This window comes from Centropristis striata, chromosome 8 (assembly GCF_030273125.1).
Source record: "Centropristis striata isolate RG_2023a ecotype Rhode Island chromosome 8, C.striata_1.0, whole genome shotgun sequence".
Classification (NCBI taxonomy): domain Eukaryota; kingdom Metazoa; phylum Chordata; class Actinopteri; order Perciformes; family Serranidae; genus Centropristis; species Centropristis striata.
In genome coordinates this window covers 21,538,338-21,558,041 of record NC_081524.1, presented here as the reverse complement: position 1 = coordinate 21,558,041, position 19,704 = coordinate 21,538,338, and the positions used below count along the sequence as shown (strand labels likewise).

The window sequence follows — 19,704 nt, the reverse complement described above, 5'->3', positions numbered from 1 at the left end:
TAACAGTTTAGGTCTAAATTAAATGTTGAAATAGTTTTCAAAATGATGTTTCTCTTCCTGCCAGAATTGAACAAATAATAACTACGCTCAGTTATGATCCAATATCTGACAAGTGGCAGGGAATTTCCTCCTCCGTTGAAGTGTACAGAGAGATTAGTTTGAGAGTAAAGATAAGCTTGTACTATATAAGTAAGTGTATAACTGGGTCACAGGAACTCTGCACATTACGTCACACACACTCAGTAACACATAATAAACAGTTCAGATGAGTTGAACCAGTTACTTGTCTTCTCTGTAGAATCACTTCGTCCATTTGCTCTGCACCCCTGCTGTAAGGTGCTGCAAGGACAGCTCGCAGCAGGTGCATGTGTGTGTGTTTCAGATTGTTTTACAATGCCTTTGCTGATGAAGACAGACCCAACTCTCTGACCTCTGTCTTCTCTTTTGACCAAAGATTCGGCAAGAGCAGAAATGTGCGTGTGTTAAGTGAATGTTTGTGTCGTGGTGTCAGCGGGGGGCTGTTATGTGTGGGCAGATGGTCAGTTCAGATGAGTTGAACCAGTTACTTGTCTTCTCTGTAGAATCACTTTCTCAGCAATTTAGTCTGTCTACACTGGATGACAAGATTGCTTTTATTTCATTTTAACGGCACTATTAACAGATTTGAAGTCCTGTGTCCATCCCAACACCAGTCCTACTGTCAGCCCCTCATAAACACTAAATCTATCTTTTCATTATCAGGAGTCCTACATGTGGAGCCAACCATGAGTAAGCAGCATGTGTAGCTTGCATGCATATCTGAGTTATGTTAACCTTGATGTGCGTTTATGCAAACACTCAGAAGGTCCAAGCACAGCCCACAGTGGACGTGCGTGGATCTTGGTCAGTGGTTGGACAACAGTGTGCCGTTGTCACGCCACGATGTCTGCTTTCTAACAATCCTCAAATGATTGGACGACCATTAAATGTCAACATCACTATATCCCCGCCCCCTCGGGAAGCCCCGCCTACATCCACGCCCTGTCCCTTCTTCTTTAACCACAGTGACACACAGCCCACCAGCTGTAAACATTAACCATGTAATGTCAGTAAGTGGGAAGTTAATAAGCCGGTGTGTGTGTGTGTGTGTGTGTGTGTGTGTACCTGTCCTTGTCTTTCTGTGTATAAGATAACAGATAATGATGAAACTGTAACAGTCTATTGGGGCAGTAAATATTATCAGAATACATTTGAATGTCAAAGGCAGAGCAAAGTAGGACAATAAAACAGCTGCTGAAACGGTGTACCAAAAGCACAAATTCTATTATTTTGCTGTGAATACCAGAATAAATTACCTCTCTTTCACTCCAGAAATGATCCATATTCGAAAGCAAAGGACAATCCACACTAAAAGCGTTTTTAGAAGCATTTTTGGCATTAATCAGCCACGTGTCTCACAGAACAGATTACATTTTATTGTTTCAATCCACACCGATGCATTTTTGCCACCTAATTTGTAAAGACAGCTGTTTAAAATCAGACAAATATGCTGGTGCGTATCAGTTCTGGCCTTATTAACCATATCTACATTGAATAATCGAAGCATCCAGTCTGACAGATTCCCCCACAAACATTCTTGATTTCTTCCCATTGAACCGACATAAAAACTTTTTTATGTTAGTAAATTTCTGCTGGCAGTCAGCCTGGTGAAGCTGGGTTCGCCAGATTTGTCCACTGAGCTCCCCAGGAGCTGCAGCTGACGGACGGCTGAGACACGTCGAAATGCAGACAGAGTCAGTGTGGATTGAATGACGGAATGGTTACACGCCACTCACAACTGGCTTCGAATGGGGAATCCCAGTAAAAGTCTGTACAGCCTAGAAAAGAGTCTAGAAGAAAGTAAGCTTTCCTACCCTCCATTGAGAGTGGGTGTGAGTCCAAACAGCGTACACAGCCCCACAGACATGAGCAGAGAGCTGAGGACTGTGACCACAGCAGCCAGGGCCAGACCCCACTTAGACTTCACCATGTCAATCTTACCTGCAGAGAGCAAAACATGATATGATGAGGAAAGGACACTACAGCTATCCATACAACTGTTACATTCATTCTTCTAACAATTTAAATATTCAGCCATGAAGTCAGGTGTCCTCTCCACAAACCTTTCACATGATGGTGATCTTTTTAAGAGACCACCTCACCAGTTTATTATTCAAGTTCTAATCAATTCTGTGCCGGGATTTTTATTAAATGGCATGCTTGTGTTGCCAGACTGAAAGTAATAATAATAATACCAAATTTGCTATTTAATGAATATGATCTGGATACTGACTTAGCCAATAGTGTAAAAAGAAATAATTAATGAAACCTACATTTCTCTTTTTTTTAATAAGCAATACTCCTAAAAATTCTTACATTGTTAATACATAAAAGAAAAACCTATAGATCTTAACATAGGAAGTATATCTTGTAGCTATGCCAGCGACACAGGAAAGAAATAATTTATCATAATTATCCCAACAAAAAAAACAAAAAACAGGCATTCATTTTTTTCGCAGAAATAAAAAAAAAATGCAATTTTTTGCACATTACATTTGGGGAAAAAAATATCTTTAATAATGACTCAGCTAACTGGCTTTGGGGCATGAGAATAATATTTTGTGTACTTTGAGTAAAGTGTGTGTTTGTTTTCTGAACTAATGTTTGTACAGGCAGGAGGCCGAGGGTTAGCTGGGTGCATTCTTACAGCAGTGTACAATGTTCCCGTGTGGGGATTATCCCTGCACCAGACAGGAACAACCTTGGCACACAAACACACGTGCGCACACAAAGGGCACAGTAGGCATGAGTCGAGATCTTTGGCACTTATCAGAGATTAAGAGGTGTGAGAAAGCCAAGAAAGAAGAAAAGACGTAAAGAGTGGAACAAGGCACGCGGGACAGGGCAAACAGGCCCGTAGTGAGACCTACGTGTGGAGAAGTAGATGTAGGCAAAAAGGATGATGTATGTGGTGACGAGGGGGATGAGCTCTGCGATGCCGATCTCCTCTTTGAAGTGGACATGAACCATGTGGTCGTCTCTCAGGCTGCAGTTGGCTGACGGGTGGAGCTGCTTCAGACGAGCCCGCAGGCTGCCCAGGAACCTGGACACACACACACACATCATGATCACCATCAGCACTGCAGATACACACCACTGATTAACTGTATTCTCAGAGTTTGTCAGACTGAATTAATTCTAAATTTTATTCTGTTAAATACTAGGGTTGTCACGATACTAAAATATTCAATACTCGATACCATTTTCGATACCATAAGGATAAAAACAAAGACCCCAAAATTTAACTGAAACATTTTTTTTTAACAAGAAAAATGCAACATGTAAAAATGAACAGAACCACAGGTTAAATATTTATAATAAAAAACAGTTGTGCAAAAAGAAACTGCAACTATGATAACAAGCTTCAGGTGTGAGGTAGTGCAAAATATAATAAATACAATAAACAATAACAATTAGAACAATATTTTGAGGTTGTATGCTTTGCACATTAGGCAAGCTTGATAAAAAAAATAAAAATAACTTAACTTAAGTGTTCCTTCCTTTGCTATGCTTAACACACATAACGTTTTAGTATCGATACTTTTTTGAGTATCGATACTTTTGACAACCCTATTAAATAGACAACCAATTTTCTCTGAAAATGCATCCTATTATTGCTTGTTAAGCCTCAAAATCAAACAATATTCTACACAGCAATAATGAATGCAGTCTGCATCTTCAGAAGACAAACAACTCAATATGGGATATGTAAAAAAAAAAAAAGCATGATTCAATTATTCTTTCATGTGACACAGACAACTTCCAGAAACCCCTAAAAAATCGAATCTTTGCATTATGACGGTTGCCTTTATTAAGATAAAATACAAGCTAATATTTCGTATTAAAGACTAAACAAAATCACCTTTGGATGATTTCGGAGCAGAGGCAGAAAAATATAAAATTAAACTTTAAAAAAGCACTTTAATTTTCTGTTCTTTGTCTATGTATTGTGCATATGTAACTCACCTTGCATCGTAGCTGGACAGCACTACAGTGATTGTGTATGTCACCACCCTCTTCCTGTTGTAGTGGCTGACCCCAGTGTACTTTCCAGGGACGCCAAACAATAGGTCTAAAATACACACACAGCACATCCAGTAAGTGTGAATGACAATTTCTTTACTTTTACCTAAAAAGAAACAGCCTAAAAATCATGTTGATGCTACTCTGACTTGTAATAGGCAGAATGGCGCTTCTGTCATTTCCACTTGCACTCCGAATACCTGTTTTCATAGTATGTAACCTTGGTGAGTGGGTACGAACTGCTGCTTTACAGCACAAAAAATCCAGTAGCCAGTAAAACTGGATCATATTTTATGGAGGGAATATTTTCTGGGTTTCCCACTGATATTCTCTGGCTGCTCTGTCTCGAATCTCAGGGATGTTTGCAGCTGTTTTTATTTACGACACTCCAGCGTAGGGGTGTGCCATATCTTATCGTTCACGATTATACCGGTATATTCTTTTTTATGGGTAAAAAAAATGCATATCATGATATTGGCAACATTCCGCTAACAATAAAAGTTGTGTTAATCACAAAAAGCTACTTCCTGTTGCTAAACAATGCGTTTTTCAAAATGAGAGCCACACCACAGAATTTACAAAAAGGCTGTCAAAATAAGATGCCTTAAAATAAACATACAAGAAACTTTATTCTCCTTTACAATATTTCATTAAAATATGCAATGATTAAGATCAGTGTATATGATGGAATAGTGGCATTAGAATGTGTGAGAGGCACCAAATTTAGGCTTTTATGGAAAAAATGTGAGGTTATGTGAGGTGTTTGCTCACATTTAGCTCTCAAAGTGAATGAGATTGATCACACTGTACTATAAAATGTGCAAAATGTTCTCCCACCGGACTCCCTAGACGGTTATTTTTCATTATTTGCTAGTACTCAAGAGTCGAGAGATTTTTTTGTATTTTGCAACTGTTGAGATTTGCAATTTACACTACATTTAGATTTATGATTATTTTTTATTTTGTTGTATGATTTTTATTTATTTTTACAGACTAAAAAATAATTTTCTATATATTTTTCAGGATGTTTTAATGTCGTCAAGAATATCGTTATCACAAAAATACCCTGAAATATTGTGATAATCTTTTAGGGCCATATCGGCCAGCCCTACTCCAGCGTCCAACTAATCTAGAGCAGTAGTCATTCACTAGGTGCCAGTCTGATTGGTCTGTATTGGTCAGACTTTATCTGGCAGCCAAGCTGTCTCTGGCTCCGGCTCGAGAACAAGCTGCCCACCTCTAAATCACTTGAGCTGGAAGGTGAGGCAGAATGCTGAGCTGGCGTCGGTTCACTATGTCAGTGGGTAAAGTTTTAAGAGAATTCAATAAGTTCCAAAGGAATGAAACTGCTTGTTCTCTGTCAATATGAAAGCCTCTTAGTTTTCTGATACCACTAATCCCCGGCTCACTGCCTCCCAACAATTGCTCCTGTTGAATGATGGCAGACTGCCCTGCTGGAAGAAGTGGGAAAGCCTCTGAATAAACTCCACTCCCTTATTTTGCACCTTCACGTTGCATTTTAAACAACCATACAAACTATTACCTTGGTATATGGCATCACTATTATAATAACTATGAATAAGTGAGTCGAACAAGATGGAAATTTAATATCAAAGATGCTCAGCATAGACTCAATGATGGGCCTCTTACACCAGCAGCCACTGCTGGTGTGTAAAATGCATTTTCATTTCAGAGTTATCAAGGCTGCCTAATGTCATAAAACAGGAAGAGCACAGCACTACTGCAGTGCAAGTTTCATCAGGGCTTCAGAAACTAAAGGGTTTTCTTTAGACGCATTTAGTATGAATCGATAAAAATTAGGAAGTTGATGTTAAAATGATGTTGTCCATCACTGGATGTTAAGCAGTTCAACTAATTTAATTGTATAATGCAGGAAATACCTCAACTCAGAACATCAAAAACACTCAATCAATCCATGTCATGAGTCTGTACACAGAAGTATTTGACCTGGAAACTTAAAATGTCATCATGCTCTTCAGAGCAAATGCACACCAGGACGGTTCGGGGATGTATGAAATGCTTGCACTTACACCTCAACTTTACTATTCAAAACTTCTCTTTCAATTCATCCATTTCAAGTCTTAAACTGGTAAAAATCACATGTTGCCCTCTATGCCATTTCTTCCTTTGATTAAATATCCCCTAAAGCCAGAAGAAAAAGGGAACTTTTTCAAATGCGTTAGATGCTCACTCCTACCTCGCAGCGTGGCCGAGGTGTGCAGGCCCTTGGGTTCATGTTTCTGGATGGTCTTGAGGAGGTCGGAGTCTGAGTCGAACAGCTCCCGCTGGTTCTGCCAGTAGTTGGCTGGTGAGACGAGCAGGCAGCCGTGCTCTGGCAGCACCGACTGCATCCTCCGTAACCCGGGGAAAAGGTCCGTCACCTGGAGACACAGCGCCTCCAGACTGCGAACCCCGGAGCTGACAGAGAGGGACGAGGAGAGGGCAGAGGTGAGGAACAGAGGGGAGGAGGTGAGAGGAAAGGAGTAGTTGATATGAACAAAGCTCACAAATAGCTCCTTGATTAATTCGTTTTAAGCAGATGACAATAATCTCTCAGTTATCTACGAATTTAACCCATTTAAGCCGGGAAAGCATTACCGCATTTCTACTATTAAAACCGGGGGCGCTGTTGTGTTATTCTACCATTAAAGGTTTCTTCTTCTTTTTCCCTGTTAAAAGGGTTTTTTGAGGAGTTTTTCCCTGGCTGATGTGAGGGTCTAAGGACTATATAAATAAAATGTATTTGATTTGATTTGATTTGATTTGATCTGAAAGCTGGGAAAGCGGATAAGTCGTTTTGTAGTATTTTCGGACTCTTGTCCAATTAAATGTATCAGAATACATGTGGGAGTGTCGCAATGCATCATGGGACTTTTCCAGAACTTTGAAATGATGGCGGACGACGACTATAGTGGAGGGAGCTCAGATATAACAGCTATAAGCTCTCAAATACTTTTTGAATTTCATTTCTATCTGCTACAGAGGCTGAAAAATCTACCATTTAGTAGGAAGCGTTGACACTTCTTATTATTTTAAAATCGGCCATAGGTTTTACAGGCATTTTTTCCAGGCGTTTTAGGCCTAAATAGGTTAACTTCATAATTGAACATAAGACGAGGGAAGTACCTCGTCACTAATGTCGCTCTTAGGAAGATTCAAACAGATGTCATCAGAATCAACTGCAATGTGCAACTTCCAAGTAAAACAAGACTTTACTAGGAATCAGCAGTCATATCAGTGCTTGTACAGTCCATCTGTCAAACAAACAGAGGGCTGCAAGACAGCACGTGCCTGACCTTTAAGTTTACAACACAACTACGGCTCACTGGAAGTCCATGTTTTTGTGAAGATCAGAGATGTTTTTCTTATGTCTCTCACACAAAAGGGCAAACTATCTGCAACTATTAATATAATCAAGTGTTTCATTTTTCAAGGAAAAAATCTGCTTCTCACTTGGGAGGATTTGCCTCGTTTTTCGCAGTCGCTTCGGTGCATTTCTCACATCGCTCTTTACATTTTCACAACAGTTAATGCATTTCTCAAAACAAATAGTACAAACTGCAAAACCTAGTTGATAACCTGCAGAAGCATGCCACTTGCTCAAAATGGATAGCTCATTCCTCAAAGCAAGTATTCATGTCAATGAAAGTGTCAGTGACATCAAGATGAAAAGTCCTGACACCATGTTTATGAACAAGATAGTCAAATGTCTTTAACTTTCTCTTACTCTGGAAATATTTTCAATGCAAAAAAGTCAGATCTTGGTGATGCTACCTGAAAATGCTCAAGACAGGACTTTATACTATTTACACAGCCGTTTGAAACTAGTAAAGTTACACATTACTGTATTTAGTGAGGTAACTGAGTACAACACACTGAATATGTATGTTTCATATTTTTACTGCATATACACCCTTATTTACAACAAACATAAAGTCCCTTTGAGTAGAGCTGTGCACATTACAGTGTCACAGTGTTGTAGAAATGGTCCACACTATGTACTGCTTGGTTCATATATGTTGTAAAGTGTTTATGGTTTATGGATTCAGCTCTGAGTGATTGTAGAGAAGTGGTTGCAACTAATGCTTCACACAGCCCTTATCATCAGTGGAAGCTGAGGTTCACCTCAGATAAATTGTTTAATTCCAGAGACATTTTCAGTAAAATATAAAGATTTAAAAAAATGTATAAAATTTGCTTGACAGATTTTGACAGCTAGTTCAACAGTTTTGTATGTAATGACTCAATTAATGAAATGAGGACTATTAGTTTGATATGGAATGACTATTCAGCCTTCACAAGTATAGTTAATTTTGACTGGCATGACATAAGCAATGATAATGTTATAACACAGCAGAGAGGTGTATGAAAGTACTTGATGACTGTCCAAAAGCATTTGCAATTAGTTGTAAGGAATGAGAAACTGCTACTATGATGAGCACAAATGACTAAATGTTGTGGAGGTTGAACTAACTGTTGTGCAAATGTTAATACTGATGTGAGAAATGCACCATTCAACTGGGAAAATTTGGGCTTTGGTTAATCAAGAATATCAAAGGCAGATTAATATTTTATAATAGTCTCAGTCCTACTTTTGTGTGCAGTTGGGGCACAAAGAATTGTATACAGGTGTTGATGTTCCTTCTGCTGAACAGAATGAACATCTGGTTTGTCCTCTAGCACTGTGTTTACCTGTCAGTATGGACATGGTTGCGTATCTCCTCTAGCAGGCTGAAGGCTCGACTCAGAGGCGACCGAAACACGTCCACCGGCACCAGGTTGCTGTCCCACGGAGACACCGCCGCCTTCACCAACACCTGCTGGATGTAGGCAACCGGAGGACCCCGATACTACAGCACAGACACAAACACACACACAGAGAAACATGAACGTGACACATTCAGTTTGTCTACTGAACCAGCCTCATAAGCAGGTAATCAACAGTTTAATGAAAGCTTTTTAAACAAGAACTCAAGACAGCGAAAGTCTTCTGTGAATGCTTTAAGTTTCCTATTGTCCTGCCTCAGATGCTAACTGTAAAGTAAAACTACTGCTGACAAGTAAATGAGCAGCTGCTTTGTGTTCACCTTCAATTATTTATGAGCCTCCATTTTTGCTGTGGAACTCCTATGTCTCGGTCTGAGAACCAGTGTTAGACTTTCAGAGCGAGGACAATGTTTCACAGAGATGCAAGTTTAGGCTTAGGATGCAGATTTAAGATTATAATTAGTTTCAGATTAAGATTCAAGGTTAAGAAACCCTAGAAATAATAATGGGATGTTTATACATGTGTGTGCGCTTTCGTACCCAGTCGGGCCGTTCTCCAAGGTCTCCCTGAGGCTCATGAGAAGGGACGCTGTAGTCTCGCACCCCTGTGGTGAACTCCACGGGACCCGTCCCAGGCAGAGGAAGCCTCAATAGCGGATAGCTGGAAGAGAGGGAGGAGGGAGGGGGGAGGTCACAGGGTGCATAAAAGATAGAAAATACAAATGTGAGAATGATTGAATCTCTCAAAGTCTGTCGATCAGAGTTACAATAGCCCGCACATGACGTTTTTTTCCCACAGTTTCCCACATAGGCAGATAAAATTATGTGTAATATTAGACATAATGGCTGCAACTGAATACTATTTTCTCTAGGAAATCTAATAATCTCATTAATGATTTAGGCAGTAGTTTGGACAAAAACATGACAATTTCCTTCTCAGTCTGACAAGAAGAAGACAACACAAGTTTTATAATATAAAAAATGCAGGAACCGGTCAGATCAGTATTTGCAAAGCTGCACAAAAATACAGCACAAACTTGATACATAATACATGTATGTGCATGTGTTGTGTGTGTTCACTGTGCAACACCTTCAGAGAACATGACACTCCGGCCTCCGGCTTTTCTTACATGATTAAGTGCTACCTGGAGGAGCCCCCTCCCCATTCCTCCTGGAAACGAGTGGGGCGTTATGAAACAAGTTCCCTCTGAGCACAAAACCTCTCATTTGGTGTCCTCTGTGTGTGTGTGTGTGTGTGTGTGTGTGTGTGTGTGTTCAGCAAGTTTGTTTTATAATGGTGGTGTTGGGCAACCCTGAAACCTAACTGACAGATGAGCTTTCTGTCGGGGCAGGAGAGATGGGTAGATAAAAGGGCACAGCTTAAGAAGATTCTGATGGAGAAGTGATAGTGTTTCTGTGTGCATTCCTTCTGCTTACTCATCATGTACATCAGAGGATTAACAAAAACGCAGCTATGTCCTCTCCTTCTAAAACCAGTTATGGGACAGAAGACTTTTAGCCTCCAAGCAGTACAAAGCCCAGGTGTGAGACTGACATTAGTCAAGTATGAGTCAGTTATTAGTTGTTACAGTAGGCAGTTGAGTTAGGACATATCCACTCAGGAAAAACTGCTCAAAGCCAGAATTGGTTTCTGATTAAATCTAAAACTTAAGTCAAAGCAAGTTATCTCTTAAGACCAAGCTTGATTTATATTAGCAGCAAGTCCTTTATTTTATAAACAACTGTTAATATGGAGGACTTGCACTATAAAAGTAAAAGCCCTATCACAGACATATCGGTATCAGCAAACAAGTTTTCCAATATGATATAGCTATATATTTTATTTTTCCTTACTCTGTCTAAGTTTTCTTTTGAAATTGGTTTAAAAGATGTGCAACAATTGATAATAATAATGTTAAATATTCCTAAATAAAGTGATCTGCTTAAGAAAGCAGCATTTTGAGTACTTTTAAAGAGTCATATTGATTCAAAATCAATGTGCATGATCCACAGAGAAAAGGTCTATTTTCAGCTCAAACATTCTCCATATAGGTGTATTTTTGCCCACATGAATCGGTAAGGGTCTCAAAAATCCCATATTGTTCAGGCACTGATGAAAAGCCTTGCAAAGTTTGTAAAAAAATTGGCACATCCAAAAACAGCTGAATAATACCGCTTGATACAGGACACACTCGCATATGACCCTCGTAGGGCTGAGTCATATAACAGCTGCACTGTAGTTCCATACACTGACAAACCAGAGCTTTCACTTTATTGTTCACTTCCTGTTTGCTCGTATTGTTTCCTGTCCCTTAATCTAACTGCCACAAGAAAAAAAAACTTTTTTCTCTGCCACAGGTAAATCTTTAAGGGAACATTTACAGGCTTAATGAAAATCACCTAAATCACTGAGCACAATGAGTGGACAGTAGCATACTGGCACGCATAAGAAAAGACCTTTTGTGTATTCTGAAATGAGACAGTGATTTACTCTGGAAGGAAGGCTGGCCCTACATTATATGTGTGTGTGAATTCATGATAATGTATGATAACATTATCAGCATTTTATACAAGTCCTAAATTAAAGAACTGTTGAAAAACGATCCAAATGTGGAGTAATTAACTTGTTTGAGAACATTAACTATCGACGTGTGACATAAATTCGAACTATTTATTGCCTGCAGGGGAGATTAAGAGGGAATAAAAAACGATGCCAAAACTGAAAGAGCAGATAAAGTATTTGCTGAGTCACCATTATTGATCACCTTCCACATGGACAGTGTATTATCATTCTGTGCTGTTTGCTAGTACAAATATTACTCATTTCTTGCAAATTTGCTTGTCAGTTTGGAAAGAAACCTCTCTTCTGTCTCTCCGTTTTTCTCCCTTGCCTCCCTCCCTCCCTTCACGCCTCCCCCCAAGGTCACTGTACCTCCACAAAGGCCTCTTTTGTGCGGAGCCAGCCCCCCTCCTGACAGGCAGATGGAGGGACAGACCTTCCATTCTCACAGGGCCATTTTCTCACAGCCCTCTGCTCTGGTCCTGCCTTTAACATCCCCGTTGTCAAGCTCTTTTCTTTCCCTTTGCCCCGGTTGGTGGTCGGCCGTCCATTTGCTCTGCACCCCTGCTGTAAGGTGCTGCAAGGACAGCTCGCAGCAGGTGCATGTGTGTGTGTTTCAGATTGTTTTACAATGCCTTTGCTGATGAAGACAGACCCAACTCTCTGACCTCTGTCTTCTCTTTTGACCAAAGATTCGGCAAGAGCAGAAATGTGCGTGTGTTAAGTGAATGTTTGTGTCGTGGTGTCAGCGGGGGGCTGTTATGTGTGGGCAGATGGTCAGTTCAGATGAGTTGAACCAGTTACTTGTCTTCTCTGTAGAATCACTTTCTCAGCAATTTAGTCTGTCTACACTGGATGACAAGATTGCTTTTATCTCATTTTAACGGCACTACTAACAGATTTGGAGTCATGTGTCCATCCCAACACCAGTCCTACTGTCAGCCCCTCATAAACACTGAATCTATCTTTTCAGTTTCAAACACTACTTAGTAATAAGACTAGGGTTGTCAAAAGTATCGATACTCAAAACATTTTTAGTATCGTGACAACCCTAAATAAGACACAAACCTCAATCTTTTATCATTTACTATCTATGAATTGTAAGCCTGCGTGCATGTGTGGAAAAAAACATAGTAGACAGGGTTCTTTAAACACCATACTGGCTCAAATATAAGACGACATTTTATTCATCGCCAGACAAAATACCTACCAGCAGGTGAGGATGCTGGCAGAGGTGAAGAGGATGATGGGTACTGGGTAGGAGGCACACAGCAGCCCATGGCGGTAAAAAGCCGCCGAGATCTTCTCTCTCAGCTGCTCACGCAGCGTCATCCTGGTGGGCGGGGTCAACTCCCGGCCATTGGGAAGCACTGCGCGACCGAGGACGGTGCGCCGCGGGGCATCCAGGGACCTGAAGGAGCAAAGGAGACAATAGTTTAACAGATAATTTAAAACATCTTTCACATCATAGAAGCTACCACAGTGTAAGGACCGTTTCTCCCACACACTTATTCACCTTGAGATCTACATCAAAGACAGGTGGTATAAATATCAATACTAAAAACTAGGGGTGGGCGTTTGGAAGAAACCTGCCAACTCAATTAGCTATAACGGTAATGATCAATTAAATGATTAAATCGCTGCAGGTATACATGCACAAAATAAGAGATATATATATACAGTACTGTGGAAAAACCTGTTTAGATAACGGATGCTTTTATTTTGAAAGGACGAAAAGAGACTTGATCCTGTCACTCGTAAAACTAACTCTGAGATGATACTGTAAAGATAATGTCAAGAAGTTCTATGTTTTATGTTTTAGCCCCGGAGAGGCATGAGGTTAGTTTTCACAGTATTCTTGCATAAATAAATGTGTTTTGTGCTTCAATAAGTTTTGGATAAAATTAAACTCAGTAATTCATGCTAGCAAGGTTTGATACAGTAAGATAGTTTTGCTGAAATTAATACTCTTGAATTTCTGTGTGTTTTATAATTAATATTGCAACTTTCAATTTGCAAACTGTAGCATTATCCAACTTAATCCTCAGCTCATTGGCTTATTCAAATACGGCCGCAGAACTGAACGCTCAGCGTGTTACAGTTCAGTGATACTGATACACAGTCATAGATAAAATTAAAATACAAAAAATACACAGATCGATTAAAAATTCAATGTGATCGACCAAATTCTTGATGACCAATTATCAATTAATTATAAGGTGGTCTGTGGAATTGTTTTAAAATCTATTTTAGCTTAAACATTCAGAATTGATTCCAAATGATGAAAATTTTAATGTTGTACTATTAAAATCTATAAATGTAGAGGGTTGCGCAGCCATGAAAAACATACTGTATGGGATCTCGCCTGCTTTCTAGTTTTCTCAAGTGCTTCTGGGGTTAAAAAACACATATGTAAAACAACCTGTATCTACTAACCCCTATGGGTACTTATTTTTATAAAAATCACTTGCATCTTGCCATGGCAAATCGTGCTGTACACACATGCGCCAACACCGACACATACACAGGGCAGCTCTTAAAGTGAAGCTCTGTCCCGAACACCTAATTACTGACATGCTCCAGATTGGCACACATGCTGCTGACTAAAGGCACGGTGTGTTTTTCCTTCGGACCAGCTCCTACAGGGTCACATGCTAGACAGCACTTAAACACACAGCTCATTCAGCAGCCAGAAAGGTGTGGATGCATTCCTGCCAGTAGAAAACGTGCAACTCCGGCTGAGCAGCTACACTGAAGCACACAGATGTACATCTCATCGATCACCTGGGTGAAAAACAACCAGCAGGTTCACCTTGATAACAGCCTTTTGTTACTGGAGAGTGGGTAAATTCCACTTCCACTCAGGCGGGAAAGCACCGAGGAATAAGCTGGCCAAGGAGGAATCAGCAGCATTTAATGGTAGTAGAAAAAAGTTGAAACAAGTAGCCAATTAATAGACAAATTCAGTCTTTGGCTTTACAAAATATAAAAACGTCTTGGCGTCACCTTTGGCTTTTGCAACTTGTGCTGAACATTTTTCACAATCTTTTAACATGAGTAATAGTTGGTTTCAGCACAAATATTTAGACAGCTATAAACTCAAGAATACAGACGCTTTAAAGAACATTCATTTTACAACAGGTAGTCCTGAAACAATGTCCAACACAGGTATTCAGTTTAAAACTTGTCCAACAATAACTTAATTGATCAACAGAAAATTACATTTTCTAGTTAAGTTTTTTTAACATTCACTGTCGTCAGCTTTTGTGAGTATTTGATGGTGTTAGGGCTGGGCGATATGGACCAAAAGTCATATCCAGATATATCTAGGCTGAATATCATTATACAATACATATCCTGATTTTTTTTTATTGCAAAGTGAGAGCAAAGGATCAGTCAAAGTCAAAGCCAAATATGACATGTCACAAGTAGTTTTATTGAAACTGTTTATTTAAGTGAACATAAATACCTGTATAACACCAGGAGTACCTTTTTTTTTCTTCTTTTTTTTTTTTTTTAAATCAAAGCTCCATAAAGTGCACATTTAAATAAAAAAAATATCTTAAATTATATATCTTAAATGAAAATAGCCTATAAAATAAAATAGGCCAATCTTTTTGTGAAATCAATATATTTATATGAGAAAAGAATAAGACGAAAATATCACTTAAGGGTAATCAAAGTAATTCTCAGTTGTAGAACTGCAAAAACTGTGTGCCTCTATTACTAGACTCCAGATAAAAGTCTATAAATATGTGAAACAAAAACTTACATAACTACTCTGGTAGGTTTTCATTTAAATTTGCTTTGAATCCTTTATTCAAAGAAACCTATAGGATAGTACAATATGTTCATACCACCACAATATGAATCCAGTGAAAGACATATATACATATGATATTCACATTATAGAATTGTTTACTGGCAGACCAAGCCAGCAACCTGATCACTGATTTAAAGAGAACAAGAATGTTGCATAAAATGTGAAATCTCTGCCTTATGGGTGGAACATCACCTCAAACAAAATCAGTTCCTTCAGTTTCCCGTATCAACTCAACCTCCTGTTGACTTCTCTGCCCAATCTCAGCTCTGTGTTTACTCAGGAGACAGGACCAGTGCTGCCTATCGACTGTTGTTACACATTGCTCTATTAGAAATGTTTAACAGGCTGCCTTGGCACACACACACACTGCAGCTGGATTTGTACAGTATCTCATTCTACTGAAATTAAGCCTCAGCTTCTCACATGATGCCAATAAGCAGCACAGTATTATCTGCTAATCATGCCTAAACACAAGAAAACAGCTCTGTCATATCAGCCGTTACCACGATCAAGCCATCATAAAAGTCTTGAAATGTTCTGAGACCATACCTGCTAATTGGAGACCAAGTTATCTCCCTAGCTCGCAGCTGTTTACGTCCCCTGAAAGCAGCAGCACTGGGTTTTTTGAGCGTAAGCGGTGCCTTGTGGTTAACATAATGCTCTCTTCTTGACTCAGGCAGAGTGTGCGACTGCTCGGCTCGTCCCCCCGAGAGCAACGGAAACATTCCCTGGGAGGAATTTGCCTCAGGAGTCTCTTGATCTGTTGTTATAAATACCCTATACAGTAAAAACAGCAACGTCCTGGCAAGCTTGCACAATGGGTTCTGCTAAGGCCAAAACAGGCTTTGAAGCAAAGCCTTTCTGCTCTCTGTTTCTGCAGGAAAGTAGACTCTCAGCCAGGTTCTGGTCCTGCTCACTTTCTTGCAAGGGAAAACTTTCAATGAATGCCTCCATCGCTCTGCTGTTTGTCCGGTTCACTGTGGAGTTACATGAGTGTAACAGCGAGACCTGATTTGGCAAAGGCTCAGCAGCATCTCCGTCAGTGAACTAATCCGGGATTGAGCCGATCGGAAACTCAACGAGCAGGGCTCAGGGCCTATGGCCACCCCCTGCTGCTTCCCTCCTCCTCTGTTCACAGCCTATCCTGTATGTTGCGGCATGTAGAGACCTTCGCATGTCAAAAGCATGACAAGTCTGACGTCGGCTTTATAATCAAATCTTCACAACCAGGGCAGAAAACTATACCAGCTACAGGCTGAGTGCTGGTAAACTGTTGTTTCAGGCGGGTGAGTCTGTGCTCTCTTCAGCCACTTTGGCTGATGACCAGAAATTGTTTGGAAATCCTATTCCGTCTGGCCGGATGGTGTTGTTGGGGATATACAACTACTACAGCTGAGGAAATAACAATAGCATTTCTGCTGAAACCCAACAAACCACAATTAATTCTTCCTGACAACACCATGAAAAATGTCTCAGTTAAATAACCCTGTGCTTTTGCGCACACGTGCTGGGAAACTAATATTCCAACAAAGAACAGTCTATATGCCTCCCACGTGAGAAGCAAGCACACTTATTTGCAGACAAAAACACAGCTTGAGACATGACAGACACAGTGTTCCACATTGAAACTGCAAATTCAGTTTGGGAGATAATTTCTGCAACTGTGTAGATTTGCATTTATAAAGCCACATGCTCACAACTTTGAGCAAAAATGGTGCACTAAGTTTCTGGATAAACTGTAACAAAACTGATTCAAAACTAAGATAGAACACTATTGGACAATTTGGAAAAAGGCATTAAAACAGCTTACCTCTTTTCAACACTCGCTAAAATGCCTAGTTTGAAGGCATCTCCAGGGCTTATAGATTCAAATGACATGATCAGCTATTTTATGAATCATGCATCTTCAAGTGAATTATTGCAGGCATAAAAACTGCATTAATACCCACAAACATCCCAGAGAGCATTAAGCTGTGTCCATTCTCCGTAACATAACTGCATCAACATTCAATCCCATAGTTGCATAATGTGAAAGCATGCTCCTCTGATCAGTGACGCCCATTAGTCCTGTTGTAAAGACAAGCTCGATGTGGATGAGCAGATTACTGCAACACAGCCTTTTACAACCCGAGTTTATGGCAGAAGAGGGAAATACCCTGTCAATCAGTAACCTTAATGTAATAGTGAATGATGTGTAACAGGCAGTCCGGTTTCTGCATTTCTGACAAATTCTTTACAGGAAGAAAATGACACAATGAATGTAGATTTATTAGGAGTTTTTTTTAATTTTACATTATTAATCATACCTGCTAGTTATCATGCACATATTTTTTATCACAATAATACCCTTTGAAATGTTAACAAGTTGTCTTTTTCGTGCACATGTAACTGTTTTACAATTAGGACGTTCATGTAGCCAAAATGATGAAACAGCTTTCACAAGACAGTGAACACATGCAGGGATGATGGGGCTGATGCAACCCTGTGGCAACATCACCTGCCAAGAACAAGCGAGCACAGTGGCTCCCAAAGCCAGTGGCAGGGATGCCCAGGGGTCCCAGACCATGCTCCAGGACGCTCTTAAAATAAATAGTTTAAAAGTGCTCATTTACTTTTATCACGGGGTTCACAGTGAAGAACAGGAAGATTGACTAAATCTGTCAATCAGTTTCCCCTTCAGCAGATCCTCTGTGCACCACATTTACCACATAGCCTCTGTCACATCAGTAGGTCTTTTGCAACATCTTTACCTCCTAAAAACAAACAAAAATAAAACAGCCCATGGTCTTTGTCAACAATACTATAGCTCGACACGTAAATGTGTAGAAAGCAGACAGCTGGCAAATAACTACCTAATTTATTACGCTTTAATGCTGTTGAAATTTCCAAATATAACACTCAATATAACCTCTATGTTTGACCTGATTTGGGGAAAGTATTTTTTATAATTTAATACATTTTCTGGAAGCTGCTGTCAGGTGTAAATCTGAAAGTTAACCAACGCTAGTGAAAGCTGCTTGCTAACGTTAGCCATCAGCATCTCGCAGGGTTTCCAACGTCTTTTACTACATAACATTTATTTAAAACTTAGTATTTAATACCATTTGGTATGACTTTCACCCTGCCTTGCGAATTAAGTAAACAAAATATATTAACGGTAGAAGTGGACGATAAACACACTAATTGTTAGCTTGCTAACGTTACCTGAATGCGTGTGTGACTTAGCTTTATCTGACAGCTCGTATAAACATCAGTCCATAACCGGAGCTTCTTACAAACCAAGAGACTAATTCACTGTTATTATTATATATTATATATCAATATAATGGTATTCCAAAGTGTGGTACATTACGGTTTCTGTACCCACAGAGCTAACGTCTAACACACAAAGCTAGCATGCTCCTAGCAATGTTGGCTCCTCAATGAACCCAGTGAACCCGAGTCCATAATAATGTGCACTTTATTAATTAACTAGATAAGATTGTGGCAAACAGAAACGGGGACGTGCATGTAATGTATGTTTACTGTCGTAGTGAACCCATGAGAACAGTTTGTAACGTTAGTTATCATCGTTGCCAAACACCAAGTTAAAGCCCAGGTTAGCTTGTTAAGTGACGACGTTAAGTTGAACAATATGGAGGGATTAAAGAAACCAAAAGGTGCGAATGAGCCCAGCCGCTATGACCATAACACAGCTAAGTGGCTAACATTAGGGAGCGATTAGACAAACCAGCAGCTCTCATCATAGACTGTATATGGCTCCCATGCTTTCATCAGCCACTGAGCTAACTTTCGCAGCTAAAGCTAACTGGTTACAGCTAATAACTGTTCGCACACTTGCCTGAACGAACTTTAGAGATCCTCAAATGTTGTCGTTGCTGTGGGCCTCCTGGGTAAACTGACAGGCACCCGTCGTGTTATTCCTTTGTTTTGGAAATGAGCTAAATGTTATCTAGTCTCGGATGCTGACATGCAGGAGCAGCGTTTCAAATCCACTGGTTGTCAAATCCAGAGACCTCTCCACTCCGACCTCTCACCCTGCAGAGAGCACAGCGAGCACAGAGCGACCTCTAGTGTGCAAATACATAATGACAGTTTTTTTTCTGTGACGTGCAATAGGCTTTCCCTTTTTTTCTGGACAGAAGTGCAATGTTATGTGTGCAGTGTTCGCAATCATTTGCAGCTTTGCCACGTGTCTCTGTTTGCAGTCCTGTTTACAGTCCCTTACTTTGTGATTTGTGTGTGGTGTCCTTTTTTGTTTGTTTGATGGGTGCATGCCTTGTTTGGTAATTTATTTAATGTTTATCTTTTTTGTACTGGCAGGAGAGCTGCGCCTCAATTTCGTTGTGCTAACGTATTTTTTTATACTACTGTGCAATGACAACAAATAATTTAATCTAATTATCCACTTCATAATTGAGATTGTATTCAA

The 19,704-nt window shown here is 39.8% G+C and overlaps 1 protein-coding gene across 3 annotated transcripts in view; it reads right to left on the bottom strand.

Moving 5' to 3' along the window:
* Positions 1–19,312, bottom strand: part of scap (SREBF chaperone) — a 39,324-nt gene extending 20,012 nt beyond the window's left edge. Inside the window, exons 1-8 of one of the 3 annotated variants that reach the window (XM_059338296.1) lie at positions 19,114–19,312; positions 12,660–12,860; positions 9,430–9,550; positions 8,815–8,972; positions 6,320–6,540; positions 4,045–4,150; positions 2,949–3,121; positions 1,893–2,019 (exon numbers count right to left, since the gene is read on the bottom strand). In XM_059338296.1, the coding sequence (XP_059194279.1) occupies positions 1,893–2,019; positions 2,949–3,121; positions 4,045–4,150; positions 6,320–6,540; positions 8,815–8,972; positions 9,430–9,550; positions 12,660–12,781 (1,028 nt within the window). In that variant the 5' untranslated portion in view covers positions 12,782–12,860; positions 19,114–19,312. Of the gene's footprint in view, positions 1–1,892; positions 2,020–2,948; positions 3,122–4,044; positions 4,151–6,319; positions 6,541–8,814; positions 8,973–9,429; positions 9,551–12,659; positions 12,861–15,821; positions 16,989–17,082; positions 17,594–19,113 lie in introns of those variants that run through there. The other 2 variants (XM_059338294.1, XM_059338293.1) reach the window with 2 other exon arrangements.
* Between the last annotated feature and the right edge of the window lie 392 nt (positions 19,313–19,704).